This window comes from Bombina bombina, chromosome 9 (genome assembly GCF_027579735.1).
Source record: "Bombina bombina isolate aBomBom1 chromosome 9, aBomBom1.pri, whole genome shotgun sequence".
Classification (NCBI taxonomy): Eukaryota; Metazoa; Chordata; class Amphibia; order Anura; family Bombinatoridae; genus Bombina; species Bombina bombina.
Window position 1 is genome coordinate 221,501,508 of NC_069507.1, and position 18,097 is coordinate 221,519,604.

At 38.9% G+C, this 18,097-nt stretch overlaps 1 protein-coding gene across 1 annotated transcript in view; it reads right to left on the minus strand.

Annotated features, from left to right (window-relative positions):
• The window catches only part of INPP5F (inositol polyphosphate-5-phosphatase F), a 318,517-nt gene that overhangs the window by 45,873 nt on the left and 254,547 nt on the right, over nt 1-18,097 (minus strand). Inside the window, exons 7-9 of the mRNA XM_053692658.1 lie at nt 11,418-11,616; nt 2,585-2,764; nt 195-262 (exon numbers count right to left, since the gene is read on the minus strand). Of these exons, the coding sequence (XP_053548633.1) occupies nt 195-262; nt 2,585-2,764; nt 11,418-11,616 (447 nt within the window). The remainder of the gene's footprint in view (nt 1-194; nt 263-2,584; nt 2,765-11,417; nt 11,617-18,097) is intronic.

Sequence of the window (18,097 nt, forward strand, 5' to 3'; positions counted from 1 at the left end):
TAATTAAATGAATGCAGTAAATGTTCTTAATGAGCACAAAATACTGGTCATCAATCTACTTATAATATGGTTACTAGGCAACTTTGCATTGCTCTAAGAATAAAGGTTAAAAAACAACAACAACAACAAAATACAGTTCTATATTTGAATAATAGATTATGAATTATTTTATTAAAATAAAAAAGGAAACACACCTGTTTCTTGTAAATAGACAACTCTTGGGTAAAATGCAAACTGAAATACTGGCTGGTTTCCTTTTCGCCTACAGGAAATATGAGAAGAGAGGGATCTATTAGCTGGTTGGTAAAAATAAATAAATGCATGATCTTGTCCTGGATAAACCAATGCTTTTGTGTACTGCTTGCTGGGGCGTGTCCCTCTCAACCAATAGAGATGGGAGAAGTACACTACCCATAGTGTTGTATTAGCTTCTTATTTACATTCAACACTTTTACTTGTTCAGTAAAAAGATTCATCTGTTTGTATTTTTTTTCCCGTCATCCATATGATAATGTTTATTAGAATCCTAATTAAAGCAATAATATAGACAATATAGTTTATACTAAACAGATAAAGACATTGGTGCAAAAATATCACTATAGTTTACCAGTTAGAGGAAAACGTTACCAGCCAGAAGAGAAAATGTTACTAGTTTCAAAGAGTTTTTTTTAAAGACCAGTAAATACAGTAGTAGAGCTGCAACAACTAATCGTTATAATCGAATATGAAAATAGTTGTCAACGAATCTCATATTCGATTAGTTGGTTTGCAATATGTTGGTCTGTGCACGACACCAGGACATCTACAGACGTTTACTTTTCACTATTTCAGGACAGTATACGTTTACAAGTACTCCTGGCTTATGTGCAACCCAGAAATAAAATATGAGTCATCATTTGGATTTTTTTTATATTAAATCAGGTGATTTGAGACTATGCTTTGCATGATATATGGCTAAGCTCATTATTTACACCTAGCCCTAGATTGATGAGAGTTGTTATTTGAATTGATGTGCACTATTATCTGTTTGCACAATTATTAGCGGATTGCTTGGTATTGTTGATTATATGTACTATATAGATAAATCTGTAAGGCTTTGTCCTGTTATTGAAAAATAGTCCTTTGTGCTTTTGACTTTTTTAATGTTTTTTTTTTTTTTTTTTTTTAAATATTTTTAATAAATTGTGATAAATTTGTACCATATTCAACCTCTATAAATATATATCTTATTTTTAGAGCAGACTAGATATTTTTCCTTAACCTTATATCTGGTTATTTACCATTGCATATAGATATTTAAGATATTTTTATGTTAGAATGAAGTCCAGGCTTACATAATTGAGAAGCCCCTTGCCAAGGTGGAAAACACAGTACTGGTGAAGAGCTAACAAAGATAAATATCCCACTTTGACAAAACCCTACTTATGCATCTCAGGCACCTCAACACCATCTGTGTACCTCTTTTCTGCTGCAGACAACATAGCTTGCAAAAAGAGAGCCAGCTTCAGCTAGGAGCACGTGGTCATATTGACATTTTTAAATTTCAATGCAAAGTTTCTGAAAGACTGAATAACAGAATGTTATAAACAGTGATACCTTTTCTAGTTCTACCTCTATCCAAACATATCGTGGTTTTGTTTTGCTCAATTATAAAACTGTGTTCTGCTGCTTAAAAATTGGACAAACAGTTGTGTTAATGTAAAGTTTAAGTCTGAAGTTTATATTTGTAACACTTAGTATGTGTATTTTATTTAAAATAAAAGGAAATGATTGATTCTTTTTTTATCCGATAAGTCGATTAATAGAAAAAATAATCGGCCGATTAAGAAAATAATCATTAGTTGCAGCCTTATACAGTAGATTTGCATAATCAGCAAATGCAAGATAAAAAGACAATGCAATAGCACTTAGACTGAACTTCAAATGAGTAGTAGATTTTTTTCTGACAATTTTCAAAGTTATGTCTATTTCCACTCCCCCTGTATCATGTGACAACCATCAGCCAATCACAAAGGCATATACATATATTCTGTGAATTCTTGCACATGCTCAGTAGGAGTTGGTGACTCAAAAAGTGTAAATATAAAAACACTGTGCACTTTTTGTTAATGAAAGTAAATTGGAAAGTTTTTCAAAATTGCATTTTCTACCTGAATCATGAAAGTTAAATATTTGACTTGAGTGATTCACACAGAGCATACAAGTTTAAATAACTTTCCATTTTACTTCTATTATCTAATTTGATTAATTCTCTCGCTATCCTTTGTTGAAGGCGCAGCAATGCATCACTGGGAGCTAGGTGAACACATCTGGTGAGCCAATAACATGAGATATATATGTGCAGGCACTAATCAGCAGCTCCCAAGATACCAAGAGAACAAAACAAATTAGATAATAAAAGTAAATTAGAAAAATGTTTAAAATCACATGCTCTATCTAAATCATGAAAGAAAAAAAAATGTGTTTCATGTCCCTTTAATATAGAACATTTCTAATTTCTTAATTGTCTGCTGCTACTTCCTACTATTCCAATGTAAGTGGAAAATCCCCTGCCCTTGACATACTATAAACTGTGATAACTCACCCTTGTCCAGCCGAGGCCGTGGATTATACCTGTACCCGACCTGACTCCAAAAGACAGGCACAGAGCCTCGGGTTTGGATAAATGACAACGTGTGATTGTGGACGTGTATTAGCTGCTCCGTTTCTACATAATTTGCGACGTGTCCATTTTTATCCACCCCTCTGCGTTTGTACCTCATACCTAAGCAGAAAAAAAAATGTACTCAGAAGCACATACAGAAAGTTACACGATAGTCAAAATTAAACTCAGAGAATGCAAAATAAAAATCCCTGTTCACTTGTATTGGCATCCTTTTTTAAACTTAGCTCCTTTACAAGAGAGCATACTGAAATAGGCTCAGAAGGGTGCAAGTGTCTTAAAAGGGATATGAAGCCCAAAATGTCTTTTCCGATTCAGATAGTGTGTGCACATTTTAACAACACTTTCCAACTTTATTCTAATATCAAATTTGCTTTTCTTTCTTTCTTGAAAAGCAGATCGGTAGGCAACAGTTTGCAAGAATGCTTTTAACATTAGACAAACACTCCTGTTATCTAGTGCTAAAAAGCATTCTTGCAAACTGCTGCCAATACAGTCCAACAGTTACGTGCACTCTGCCTACTAAGGTATGCCCTTCAACAAATGCCACAAAAGTCAAGAAACATTTGCTAACAGAAATAAATTGATAAACATGTGTTTTACTTCACACATATATCAAACACGTGCACACTCCTGGGCTTACCTCGGTGACAAGGAGCTACATTTCAATAAACAATACCAAGAGGAAGTGGTATATTTGATAACACAAGTAAAATTGAAAGCTTTTAAAAAGAACTTTGTCTGAATTATAAAAGTTTAATCTTGAGATTTGTGCTGCTTTAAAGAGGCATGAAACTCACATTTTTTCTTTCAGGATTCAGATTGAGCATAACATTTTAAATAGCTTTTCAATTTACTATTCACTAATTTGCATCTATCTCTTAGTATCCTTTGATGAACAGCATACCTAGGTAGGCTTAAAAGCTGGAGACTAGCTGCTGATTGGTGGCTGCAAATATATGCCTCTTATCATTGGTTTACCAATCTGTTCAGCTAGCACCCAGTAGTGCATTGCTGCTCATTCATTAAAGGATACTAAGAGAATGAAGGAACATTGATGATAGAAATGAATACTCTATATAAATCATAAAAACATAATTTATGTAAGAACTTACCTGATAAATTCATTTCTTTCATATTAACAAGAGTCCATGAGCTAGTGACGTATGGGATATACATTCCTACCAGGAGGGGCAAAGTTTCCCAAACCTTAAAATGCCTATAAATACACCCCTCACCACACCCACAAATCAGTTTAACGAATAGCCAAGAAGTGGGGTGATAAGAAAAAAAGTGCGAAGCATAAAAAATAAGGAATTGGAATAATTGTGCTTTATACAAAAAAATCATAACCACCACAAAAAAGGGTGGGCCTCATGGACTCTTGTTAATATGAAAGAAATGAATTTATCAGGTAAGTTCTTACATAAATTATGTTTTCTTTCATGTAATTAACAAGAGTCCATGAGCTAGTGACGTATGGGATAATGACTACCCAAGATGTGGATCTTTCCACACAAGAGTCACTAGAGAGGGAGGGATAAAATAAAGACAGCCAATTCCTGCTGAAAATAATCCACACCCAAAATAAAGTTTAACAAAAAACATAAGCAGAAGATTCAAACTGAAACCGCTGCCTGAAGAACTTTTCTACCAAAAACTGCTTCAGAAGAAGAAAAGACATCAAAATGGTAGAATTTAGTAAAAGTATGCAAAGAGGACCAAGTTGCTGCTTTGCAGATCTGGTCAACTGAAGCTTCATTCCTAAACGCCCAGGAAGTAGATACTGACCTAGTAGAATGAGCTGTAATTCTCTGAGGCGGAATTTTACCCGACTCAACATAGGCAAGATGAATTAAAGATTTCAACCAAGATGCCAAAGAAATGGCAGAAGCTTTCTGGCCTTTCCTAGAACCGGAAAAGATAACAAATAGACTAGAAGTCTTACGGAAAGATTTCGTAGCTTCAACATAATATTTCAAAGCTCTAACAACATCCAAAGAATGCAACGATTTCTCCTTAGAATTCTTAGGATTAGGACATAATGAAGGAACCACAATTTCTCTACTAATGTTGTTGGAATTCACAACTTTAGGTAAAAATTCAAAAGAAGTTCGCAACACCGCCTTATCCTGATGAAAAATCAGAAAAGGAGACTCACAAGAAAGAGCAGATAATTCAGAAACTCTTCTAGCAGAAGAGATGGCCAAAAGGAACAAAACTTTCCAAGAAAGTAATTTAATGTCCAATGAATGCATAGGTTCAAACGGAGGAGCTTGAAGAGCTCCCAGAACCAAATTCAAACTCCAAGGAGGAGAAATTGACTTAATGACAGGTTTTATACGAACCAAAGCTTGTACAAAACAATGAATATCAGGAAGAATAGCAAGCTTTCTGTGAAAAAGAACAGAAAGAGCGGAGATTTGTCCTTTCAAAGAACTTGCGGACAAACCCTTATCTAAACCATCCTGAAGAAACTGTAAAATTCTCGGTATTCTAAAAGAATGCCAAGAAAAATGATGAGAAAGACACCAAGAAATATAAGTCTTCCAGACTCTATAATATATCTCTCGAGATACAGATTTACGAGCCTGTAACATAGTATTAATCACGGAGTCAGAGAAACCTCTTTGACCAAGAATCAAGCGTTCAATCTCCATACCTTTAAATTTAAGGATTTCAGATCCGGATGGAAAAAAGGACCTTGCGACAGAAGGTCTGGTCTTAACGGAAGAGTCCATGGTTGGCAAGATGCCATCCGGACAAGATCCGCATACCAAAACCTGTGAGGCCATGCCGGAGCTATTAGCAGAACAAACGAGCATTCCCTCAGAATCTTGGAGATTACTCTTGGAAGAAGAACTAGAGGCGGAAAGATATAGGCAGGATGATACTTCCAAGGAAGTGATAATGCATCCACTGCCTCCGCCTGAGGATCCCGGGATCTGGACAGATACCTGGGAAGTTTTTTGTTTAGATGAGAGGCCATCAGATCTATCTCTGGGAGCCCCCACATTTGAACAATCTGAAGAAATACCCCTGGGTGAAGAGACCATTCGCCCGGATACAACGTTTGGCGACTGAGATAATCCGCTTCCCAATTGTCTACACCTGGGATATGAACCGCAGAGATTAGACAGGAGCTGGATTCCGCCCAAACCAAAATTCGAGATACTTCTTTCATAGCCAGAGGACTGTGAGTCCCTCCTTGATGATTGATGTATGCCACAGTTGTGACATTGTCTGTCTGAAAACAAATGAACGATTCTCTCTTCAGAAGAGGCCAAAACTGAAGAGCTCTGAAAATTGCACGGAGTTCCAAGATATTGATCGGTAATCTCACCTCCTGAGATTCCCAAACTCCTTGTGCCGTCAGAGATCCCCACACAGCTCCCCAACCTGTGAGACTTGCATCTGTTGAAATTACAGTCCAGGTCGGAAGAACAAAAGAAGCCCCCTGAACTAAACGATGGTGATCTGTCCACCACGTTAGAGAGTGTCGAACAATCGGTTTTAAAGATATTAATTGATATATCTTCGTGTAATCCCTGCACCATTGGTTCAGCATACAGAGCTGAAGAGGTCGCATGTGAAAACGAGCAAAGGGGATCGCGTCCGATGCAGCAGTCATAAGACCTAGAATTTCCATGCATAAGGCTACCGAAGGGAATGATTGAGACTGAAGGTTTCGACAAGCTGTAATCAATTTTAGACGTCTCTTGTCTGTTAAAGACAGAGTCATGGACACTGAATCTATCTGGAAACCCAGAAAGGTTACCCTTGTTTGAGGAATCAAAGAACTTTTTGGTAAATTGATCCTCCAACCATGATCTTGAAGAAACAACACAAGTCGATTCGTATGAGACTCTGCTAAATGTAAAGACTGAGCAAGTACCAAGATATCGTCCAAATAAGGAAATACCACAATACCCTGTTCTCTGATTACAGACAGAAGGGCACCGAGAATCTTTGTGAAAATTCTTGGAGCTGTAGCAAGGCCAAACGGTAGAGCCACAAATTGGTAATGCTTGTCTAGAAAAGAGAATCTCAGGAACTGATAATGATCTGGATGAATCGGAATATGCAGATATGCATCCTGTAAATCTATTGTGGACATATAATTCCCTTGCTGAACAAAAGGCAATATAGTCCTTACAGTTACCATCTTGAACGTTGGTATCCTTACATAACGATTCAATAATTTTAGATCCAGAACTGGTCTGAAGGAATTCTCCTTCTTTGGTACAATGAAGAGATTTGAATAAAACCCCATCCCCTGTTCCAGAACTGGAACTGGCATAATTACTCCAGCCAACTCTAGATCTGAAACACAATTCAGAAATGCTTGAGCTTTCACTGGATTTACTGGGACACGGGAAAGAAAAAATCTCTTTGCAGGAGGTCTCATCTTGAAACCAATTCTGTACCCTTCTGAAACAATGTTCTGAATCCAAAGATTGTGAACAGAATTGATCCAAATTTCTTTGAAAAAACGTAACCTGCCCCCTACCAGCTGAACTGGAATGAGGGCCGTACCTTCATGTGAACTTAGAAGCAGGCTTTGCCTTTCTAGCAGGCTTGGATTTATTCCAGACTGGAGATGGTTTCCAAACTGAAACTGCTCCTGAGGACGAAGGATCAGGCTTTTGTTCTTTGTTGAAACGAAAGGAACGAAAACGATTGTTAGCCCTGTTTTTACCTTTAGATTTTTTATCCTGTGGTAAAAAAGTTCCTTTCCCACCAGTAACAGTTGAAATAATAGAATCCAACTGAGAACCAAATAATTTGTTTCCCTGGAAAGAAATGGAAAGTAGAGTTGATTTAGAAGCCATATCAGCATTCCAGGTCTTAAGCCATAAAGCTCTTCTGGCTAAGATAGCCAGAGACATAAACCTAACATCAACTCTAATAATATCAAAAATGGCATCACAGATAAAATTATTAGCATGCTGGAGAAGAATAATAATATCATGAGAATCACGATTTGTTACTTGTTGCGCTAGAGTTTCCAACCAAAAAGTTGAAGCTGCAGCAACATCAGCCAATGATATAGCAGGTCTAAGAAGATTACCTGAACATAGATAAGCTTTTCTTAGAAAAGATTCAATTTTTCTATCTAAAGGATCCTTAAACGAGGTACCATCTGACGTAGGAATGGTAGTACGTTTAGCAAGGGTAGAAATAGCCCCATCAACTTTAGGGATTTTGTCCCAAAATTCTAACCTGTCAGGCGGAACAGGATATAATTGCTTAAAACGTTTAGAAGGAGAAAATGAATTACCCAATTTATCCCATTCCTTGGAAATTACTGCAGAAATAGCATTAGGAACAGGAAAGACTTCTGGAATAACCGCAGGAGCTTTAAAAACCTTATCCAAACGTATAGAATTAGTATCAAGAGGACTAGAATCCTCTATTTCTAAAGCAATTAGTACTTCTTTAAGTAAAGAGCGAATAAATTCCATCTTAAATAAATATGAAGATTTATCAGCATCAATCTCTGAGATAGAATCCTCTGAACCAGAAGAGTCCAAAGAATCAGAATGATGGTGTTCATTTAAATATTCATCTGTAGAGAGAGAAGATTTAAAAGACTTTTTACGTTTACTAGAAGGAGAAATAACAGACAAAGCCTTCTTTATGGATTCAGAAACAAAATCTCTTATGTTATCAGGAACATTCTGCACCTTAGATGTTGAGGGAACTGCAACAGGCAATGGTACATCACTAAAGGAAATATTATCTGCTTTAACAAGTTTGTCATGACAATTATTACAAACAACAGCTGGAGGAATAGCTACCAAAAGTTTACAGCAGATACACTTAGCTTTGGTAGATCCAGCAGGCAGTGGTTTTCCTGTAGTATCTTCTGGCTCAGATGCAACGTGAGACATCTTGCAATATGTAAGAGAAAAAACAACATATAAAGCAAAATAGATCAAATTCCTTATAAGACAGTTTCAGGAATGGGAAAAAATGCCAAATATCAAGCTTCTAGCAACCAGAAGCAAATGAAAAATGAGACTGAAATAATGTGGAGACAAAAGCGACGCCCATATTTTTTAGCGCCAAATAAGACGCCCACATTATTTGGCGCCTAAATGCTTTTGGCGCCAAAAATGACGCCACATCCGGAACGCCGAAATTTTTGGCGCAAAATAACGTCAAAAAATGACGCAACTTCCGGCGACACGTATGACGCCGGAAACGGAAAAGAATTTTTGCGCCAAAAAAGTCCGCGCCAAGAATGACGCAATAAAATGAAGCATTTTCAGCCCCCGCGAGCCTAACAGCCCACAGGGAAAAAAGTCAAATTTTTGAGGTAAGAAAAATATGATAATTCAATGCATAATCCCAAATATGAAACTGACTGTCTGAAAATAAGGAAAGTTGAACATTCTGAGTCAAGGCAAATAAATGTTTGAATACATATATTTAGAACTTTATAAATAAAGTGCCCAACCATAGCTTAGAGTGTCACAGAAAATAAGACTTACTTACCCCAGGACACTCATCTACATGTTTGTAGAAAGCCAAACCAGTACTGAAACGAGAATCAGTAGAGGTAATGGTAAATATAAGAGTATATCGTCGATCTGAAAAGGGAGGTAAGAGATGAATCTCTACGACCGATAACAGAGAACCTTATGAAATAGACCCCGTAGAAGGAGATCACTGCATTCAATAGGCAATACTCTCCTCACATCCCTCTGACATTCACTGCACGCTGAGAGGAAAACCGGGCTCCAACTTGCTGCGGAGCGCATATCAACGTAGAATCTAGCACAAACTTACTTCACCACCTCCCTTGGAGGCAAAGTTTGTAAAACTGATTTGTGGGTGTGGTGAGGGGTGTATTTATAGGCATTTTAAGGTTTGGGAAACTTTGCCCCTCCTGGTAGGAATGTATATCCCATACGTCACTAGCTCATGGACTCTTGTTAATTACATGAAAGAAATAAAATTTCTGGGTTCTGTATCTCTAAGCTGAAGAGCGCATAATCATTTAGTAACCATATCCACTGTATATGTTTTGTGAATCGGTTCTTTATAAGGCTTTTGCAGTGCCAAAAAAAAAAAATACCAGATTTATTGCAAATTCTTCATTGTTCTTTAGGGCTGGTTGTAAATATTATGCTTTGTGTAATGTATTTATTAAATGTTTAGGAGATGGTGAGCATTCCTATGTCTGCTCGAACAAGACAGGCTCCCAAAGAATCTTCCTGGGGATATAAATATTATGATCTACAGTTATTGGAATGATATAAATGTTTGTTTTATAAAAGATTTTCCGTATTCTGTTTTCTAGAGATAAAAGAAATCAATTTACATTATTTCTATAAAAAGGTGACGTACATAGAGATTACTCAAATATTACAAATAAACTATGTGAACTATAACACTTGTTCTTGTACAAGTATTAAGCAACTGATACAGACTACATTGAATAATGTGCAATATCTCCCCAAATAAGTGCTACTCACTGTAAAACCTCTATCCCCATAAAGGCATTACACACATAGGTAAAGTCTTGCTCGGAAGCTGCAAGCATTTCAGCGCCCAAGAATAGGTCTGCTACTGAAATGGGCATAGGTACTACGTCACACGATATATTACCCAGTGTACTGTATTGATGTAGTTCCTACGTCCCACATTGTAGCACATGCTGAGGTCCCAACTGTCAACTAAGACAGCCGAGGAAGAAGGATTCTGACTTCATATGGTAAGAGTGCTTGGAGGGGGAGGGGGGATAGCTACACTACAAAACATAAATAAAAAAATAAATAAATAAATATATATATGTAAACTGAGTACTGGCAGACAGCTGTTTGTGAGGAATCAGGGATGTGAAAGAACGGTTTGTGAGGGAACAGGGGTGTGGTAGGGTTAGGGGAGATCCTACACTGCAGAAAATAAAAATAAAATAAAAAAGTCAATAAAATTAATTTAAAACTCCCCAAAAACTAAAACTTCATATTGACACACTGCCGGTACATAAGAGGGTGGTGTAGAGTGTGTGTGTGGGGGGGGGGCTGCTTGAGGAGGATCAGGGAGGCGGAAGGGATAGATCTACCTTACAATACTATTACCCTTACCAGCTAACTGGTGCACAGCTGCAATTAGCAGCTTTCTAATTATGAAAAAACAATGGCGAAGCTGTGCATGTCTGTGGTTTCTGAACAAAGGGGATCTCAGAGAAGCTTTTACAATCATGTGTGCTATGATTTCACAAGGGGCATGTAAATAATTTCAGTGAGAAACCAAAAGTTTGCTAAATAGTTAACAAATTTTTTTTTTCTATAATCTCATTTGGTGGCAAAACAAAGCATGAAATATAAACAAAATGGGCCTGGATCAATAACTTAGGTTTTATACTTAAAAAAAAAATAATAATAATAATAAAAATACACACATTGTTTTGATAGGAAAAAAAAATCTATTTCTGTTTAAATGGAATGATAGCAAAAAATGCTAGAAATTCACTAGTATTTTGGGCGAGTTTTTCTTTGAAATTCCTGATAGCAAAAAAGTTAAGAGCCTTTTCAATGAGACCGCAAAACAGTGCACTTTGCTGCACAAATTTAAATTTTAAATGATTTGAAAATATTGAAAGCATTTATTTTGCATGTAGATCTTTTGCAACCCTGATTAATTACGGATATATACTATGTATGTATAATAGAAAACCATAGGGACACTTCACAAACATAAAGTGAAGTACTTTATACTATTTATAATATTAACTAAGACTCACCTGCCCTGTGCCTGCTCCTTCGTGATATAAGCGCTACCATGAATCGAGGATGTACATCATCAACACATACAGGTTCTTGAGGAGGGGTGTCAGGGCTGCTCTTCTCATCGTCTGAAGATTCATTATAATTCACCACTAGCTCTTCAATTTGGACAAATCCATGAATAATGGGCAGGATCCAGAAACACCCCTGAGGATCCTGCAAACATTCCACGAGTTTTATCAAAACTAGGTTGCATCATGAAATGCTAGTATCCTTTTGTGTAGTTTTTTGTTTATTGTTTTTTTAAAAGAAAAATTAAAATACAAACCAAAACCCAACATTCCATAGCTTTATAGTTTCTATCACGTTATACAATTCCCCAAGTTTGCACATTAGTCAAAATTAAACTTTAATGGTCAGATAGAACATATACATTTTAACAACTATCCATTTAACTTATATTGTCTAAATTGATTTGTTCTCTTGATATCCTTTGTTGAAAAGCATACCTAGGTAGGCTCAGAGTGTAGCAATGCACTACTGGGATCTAGGTGCCCATTTGGTGGATATATATATAGATAGATAGATAGATAGATAGATAGATAGATAGATAGATAGATATCTGACTTAAAGAGATACTAAATCTACATTTTTTTCTTTCTTTCATGATTCTGATAGAACATGCAATTTTAAGCAACTTTCTAATTTACTCATATTATCAATTTTTCTTTGTTCTCATGTTATCTTGATTTGAAAAAGCAGTAATAAAAGGTTAGGAGCTGGCCCATTTTTAGTTCAGCACCTGGGTAGCCCTTGCTGATTGGTTTACTACATTTAGCCACCAATCAGCAAGTGCTACCCAGGTGCTGAACAAAATATGGGCCGGCTCTAAAGCTTACAGTACTGCTTTTTCCAAGTCAAGATAGCAAGAGAACAAAGAAAAATTGATAAGAGGAGTAAAGTAGAAAGTTGCTTAAAATTGCATGCTTTCTCTGAATCATGAAAGAAAAAAATTGGCTTTAGTGTCCCTTTAAATGGACATTAAACCCAAAAAATGTCTTTCATTATTCAGATACAGAATACAATTTTTAAAAAGTTTCCAATTTACTTCTATTATCAAATTTGCTTTTTTTCTTTGTTGAAGAGATACCTAGGTAGGTAGCGTGCACATGCCTGAAACTCTACATGACAGGAAATAGTGCTGCCATCTAGTGCTCCTGCTAATGTATAACATTGTTGCAAAACTGCTGCCATATAGAGCTGCAGACACGTGCACACTGATAAGCTTGCTTTACTGCTTTTAAACAAAGGATAACAACAAAACAAAGAAAATTTGATAACAGAAGTAAATTGGAAAGTTGTTTAAAAAACAGAATTTATGTTTACCTGATAAATTTCTTTCTCCTACGGTGTATCCGGTCCACGGCTTCATCCTTACTTGTGGGATATTCTCATTCCCTACAGGAAGTGGCAAAGAGAGCACACAACAAAGCTGTCCATATAGCTCCCCCTCTGGCTCCGCCCCCCAGTCATTCGACCGACGGTTAGGAGAAAAAGGAGAACCATAGGGTGCAGTGGTGACTGTAGTGTACAAAAATAAAAATTTAAACCTGACTAAATGCCAGGGCGGGCCGTGGACCGGATACACCGTAGGAGAAAGAAATTTATCAGGTAAACATAAATTCTGTTTTCTCCTACATTGGTGTATCCAGTCCACGGCTTCATCCTTACTTGTGGGAACCAATACCAAAGCTTTAGGACACGGATGAAGGGAGGGAACAAGTCAGGTAACCTAAACGGAAGGCACCACTGTTTGTAAAACCTTTCTCCCAAAAATAGCCTCCGAAGAAGCATAAGTATCGAATTTGTAAAATTTGGCAAATGTATGCAGAGAAGACCACGTCGCTGCCTTACAGATCTGTTCAACAGAAGCCTCGTTCTTGAAAGCCCATGTGGAAGCCACAGCTCTAGTAGAATGAACTGTAATTCGTTCAGGAGGCTGCCGTCCGGCAGTCTCATAAGCCAATCGGATGATGCTTTTAAGCCAGAAGGAGAGAGAGGTCGCAGTAGCTTTCTGACCTCTCCTCTTACCAGAATAGACGACAAACAAGGATGATGTCTGTCTGAAATCCTTTGTTGCCTCTAGATAGAATTTTAAAGCACGAACCACATCTAGATTGTGTAACAAACGTTCCTTTTTAGAAACTGGATTTGGACACAGAGAAGGAACAACTATTTCCTGGTTAATATTCCTATTGGAAACCACTTTTGGAAGAAAACCAGGCTTGGTACGTAAAACTACCTTATCCGTATGGAAAACCAGATAGGGTGAATTACATTGCAAAGCTGACAATTCAGAAACTCTTCTAGAAGAAGAAATAGCAACCAAAAACAAAATTTTCCAAGATAGTAACTTAATATCTATGGAATGTAAAGGTTCAAACGGAACCCCTTGAAGAACTGAAAGAACTAAGTTTAGACTCCATGGAGGAGTCACAGGTCTGTAGACAGGCTTGATTCTGACTAACGCCTGTACGAACGCCTGAACATCTGGAACGGCAACCAGACGTTTATGCAACAAGACAGACAGAGCAGATATCTGTCCTTTTAGAGAACTAGCTGACAGACCTTTCTCCAATCCCTCTTGAAGAAAGGAAAGTATCCTTGGAATCCTAATCTTACTCAATGAGTAACCCTTGGATTCGCATCAGCAAAGATATTTCCGCCATATCTTATGGTAAATTTTCCTGGTGAAAGGCTTTCTAGCCTGGATCAGAGTATCTATAACTGATTCCGAAAACCCACGCTTGGCTAGAATCAAGCGTTCAATCTCCAAACAGTCAGTTGCAGAGAAACTAGGTTTGGATGTTCAAATGGACCTTGTACTAGAAGGTCCTGTCTCAAAGGTAGCTTCCATGGTGGAGCCGATGACATATTCACCAGGTCTGCATACCAAGTCCTGCGTGGCCACGCAGGAGCTATTAGAATTACCAAAGCCTTCTCCTGTTTGATCCTGGCTACTAGCCTGGGAAGGAGAGGAAACGGTGGAAAGACATAAGCTAGATTGAACGACCAAGGCGCCACCAAGGCATCTATCAATGTCGCCTTGGGATCCCTGGACCTGGACCCGTAGCGTGGAACCTTGGAGTTCTGCCGAGACGCCATCAGATCCAGATCTGGAGTGCCCCATAGTTGAGTTAACTGGGCAAAAACCTCCGGATGAAGATCCCACTCCCCCGGATGGAAAGTCTGACGACTCAGATAATCCGCTTCCCAGTTGTTTACACCTGGGATGTGAATTGCTGATAGGTGGCAGGAGTGATCCTCTGCCCAATTGATGATCCTGGATACCTCCCTCATCGCCAGGGAACTCTTTGTTCCTCCCTGATGATTGATGTACGCTACAGTCGTCATGTTGTCCGACTGAAATCTGATGAATTTGGCCTCCGCTAGTTGAGGCCATGCCCGGAGCGCATTGAATATCGCTCTCAATTCCAAAATGTTTATCGGGAGAAGAGATTCTTCCCAAGACCGAGGACCCTGAGCTTTCAGGGACTCCCAGACCGCACCCCAGCCTAAGAGGCTGGCGTCGGTCGTGACAATGATCCACACTCTGGTCTGCGGAAACTCATTCCCTGAGACAGGTGATCCTGAGACAACCACCAGAGGAGCGAGTCTCTGGTTTTCTGGTCCATTTGTATCTGGGGAGACAAATCTTCATAATCCCCATTCCACTGTTTGAGCATGCACAGTTGCAGTGGTCTTAAATGAATTCGAGCAATGCGAACCACGTCCATTGCTGCAACCATTAGTCCTATTACCTCCATGCACTGAGCTATGGAGGGTTGAGGAATTGATTGAAGAACTCGACAAGTGTTCAAAAGTTTTAACTTCCTGCCCTCCGTCAGAAAGATCTTCATTTCTACCGAGTCTATTATTGTTCCCAGGAAGGGAACCCTTGTGAACGGGGACAGAGAACTCTTTTCTACATTCACCTTCCACCCGTGAGACCTTAGAAAGGCTAGAACAATGTCCGTATGAGCCTTTGCTTTGTGAAAGGACGACGCTTGTATTAAGATGTCGTCTAGGTAAGGTGCTACTGCAATGCCCCTTGGCCTTAGCACCACTAGAAGGGACCCTAGCACCTTTGTGAAAATTCTGGGGGCAGTGGCCAATCCGAAGGGAAGAGCCACGAACTGATAATGCTTGTCCAGGAAGGCGAACCGTAGGAACTGATGATGATCTTTGTGGATAGGAATATGTAGGTACGCATCCTTTAGGTCCACGGTAGTCATATATTGACCCTTCTGGATCATTGGTAAAATTGTTCGAAAAGTTTCCATTTTGAATTTTTAAATCCAGAATTGGCCTGAACGTTCCCTCCTTTTTGGGAACTACAAACAGGTTTGAGTAAAAACCCAGTCCTTGTTCTGCTTTCGGAACTGGGTGTATCACTCCCATCTTTAAAAGGTCTTCTACACAATGTAAGAATGCCCGTCTCTTTGTCTGGTCTAAAGACAAGCGAGACATGTGAAACCTTCCCTTTGGAGGAAGGTCCTTGAATTCTAGGAGATACCCCAGAGAGACAATCTCTAAAGCCCAGGGGTCTGGGACATCTCTTGCCCAAGCCTGAGCAAAGAGAGAGAGTCTGCCCCCTACCAGATCCGGTCCCTAATCGGGGGATATCCTTTCATGCTGATTTGGTAGCAGCAGCAGGCTTCTTGGTCTGTTTTCCCTTGTTTCAGCCTTGCAATGGTTTCCATGCTGGTTTGGGCTGGGATGCGTTACCCTCTTGTCTAGAGACTGTAGAGCTAGGAGCCGGTCCGTTCCTGAAATTGCGAAAGGAACGAAAATTAGACTTATTCTTTGCTTTGAAAGGTCTATCCTGTGGAAGGGCATGGCCCTTTCCCCCAGTGATGTCAGAAATAATCTCTTTCAATTCTGGCCCGAATAGGGTCTTACCCTTGAAAGGAATATTAAGCAATTTTGTTTTGGACGATACATCCGCCGACCAAGATTTTAGCCAAAGCGCTCTGCGCGCCACTATTGCAAAGCCTGAATTTTTCGCCGCTAATTTTGCTAATTGAAAAGCGGCATATAAAATAAAGGAATTAGCCAACTTCAGTGCGTGAATTCTATCCATGACCTCCTCATAAGGAGTCTCCTTCTGGAGCGAATTTTCTAGTTCATCGAACCAAAAAGACACCGCTGTGGTGACAGGAATAATGCACGAAATTGGTTGCAGAAGGAAACCTTGTTGAACAAAAATGTTCTTAAGTAACCCTTCTAGTTTTTTATCCATAGGATCTTTGAAAGCGCAACTGTCCTCTATTGGTATAGTTGTGCGCTTAGCTAATGTTGAAACTGCCCCCTCTACCTTAGGGACAGTCTGCCATGCGTCCCTTCTGGGGTCAACAATGGGGAACATTTTCTTAACTATAGGAGGGGGAACAAATGGAACACCTGGCTTCTCCTACTCCTTAGTCACTATATCCGCCACCCTCTTGGGTATCGGAAACGCATCAGAGTGCACTGGGACTTCTAAAAATTTGTCCATTTTGCACAATTTTTCTGGAATCACCAAAGGATCACAATCATCGAGTGTAGCTAGCACCTCCTTAAGTAGGGCGCAGAGGTGTTCTAGTTTAAATTTAAATGCAATGGTATCAGTCTCTGCCTGCTGAGAAACTTTTCCTGTGTCAGAAATTTCTCCCTCAGACAGGCCCTCCCTCACCGCCAACTCAGATTGATGTGAGGGTACCACAGATGAATTATCCCCTGCGTCTGCTTGCTCATCCTCTGTATTTAAAACTGAGCAATCACGCTTTCTAGGAAAAATTGGCAGTTTGGATAAAAAGGCTTCTAAAGAATTATTCATTACTGCGGCTAATTGCTGCATAGTAACAGCCATAGGCGCGTCAGATGTACTAGGTATCGGTTGCGCGGGCAAAGCTGGCGTTGACACAGAAGGAGAGGATGATGAACTATCCCCACTACCTTCATTTAAAGAATCATCTTGGGCAACATTTTTAAAAGTGACAGTACTGTCCTTTATCTGTTTGGATGCTATTGCGCACTTTACACATACATTTAATGGGGGAACCACCTTGGCTTCCATGCACACAGAACATAGGCTATCTGAAGGCACAGACATGTTAGACAGACTTAGGCATAGTTTTAATGCAATAAAAATTATTTTATACAAAACCGTTACTGTCTCTTTAAATAATAAAAGTATACACTTTATTACTGAAACGTCAGAAAAACATCAAAGAAATATCCAATCTTTCTGAAATTTTCATCACAGTGTCTTAATGCTTTGAAAGTATTGCACACCAATTTTCAGACAATTTAACCCTTAAAAGCCCAAACCGGAGCTAATAACAGTAATTAACCGGTTAAAGACACTACAGTCCCATGCCACAGTCTCTGCTGCGGCGTTTACCTTCCTTAGGGGTTATTCAAATAAGTAATAAGCCTCTTTGAAGTCCTTTTCCAAGTCTCTGGATACTCCACGTGAAGCTGCATGAACTGCCTAGTGAAAAGCAACTGCGCAACTGAGGCGTGAAAATGAGGCCTCCTTCCTCTGCATTCCAGAGTGAAGGGGCCTTTCCGACAAGACTAGGTGTCTAAATAACTGCCAGGCGTAAATAAAATTCCCCAAAAGTGTTTCAAGACTGAAAAACACTTAAAATGT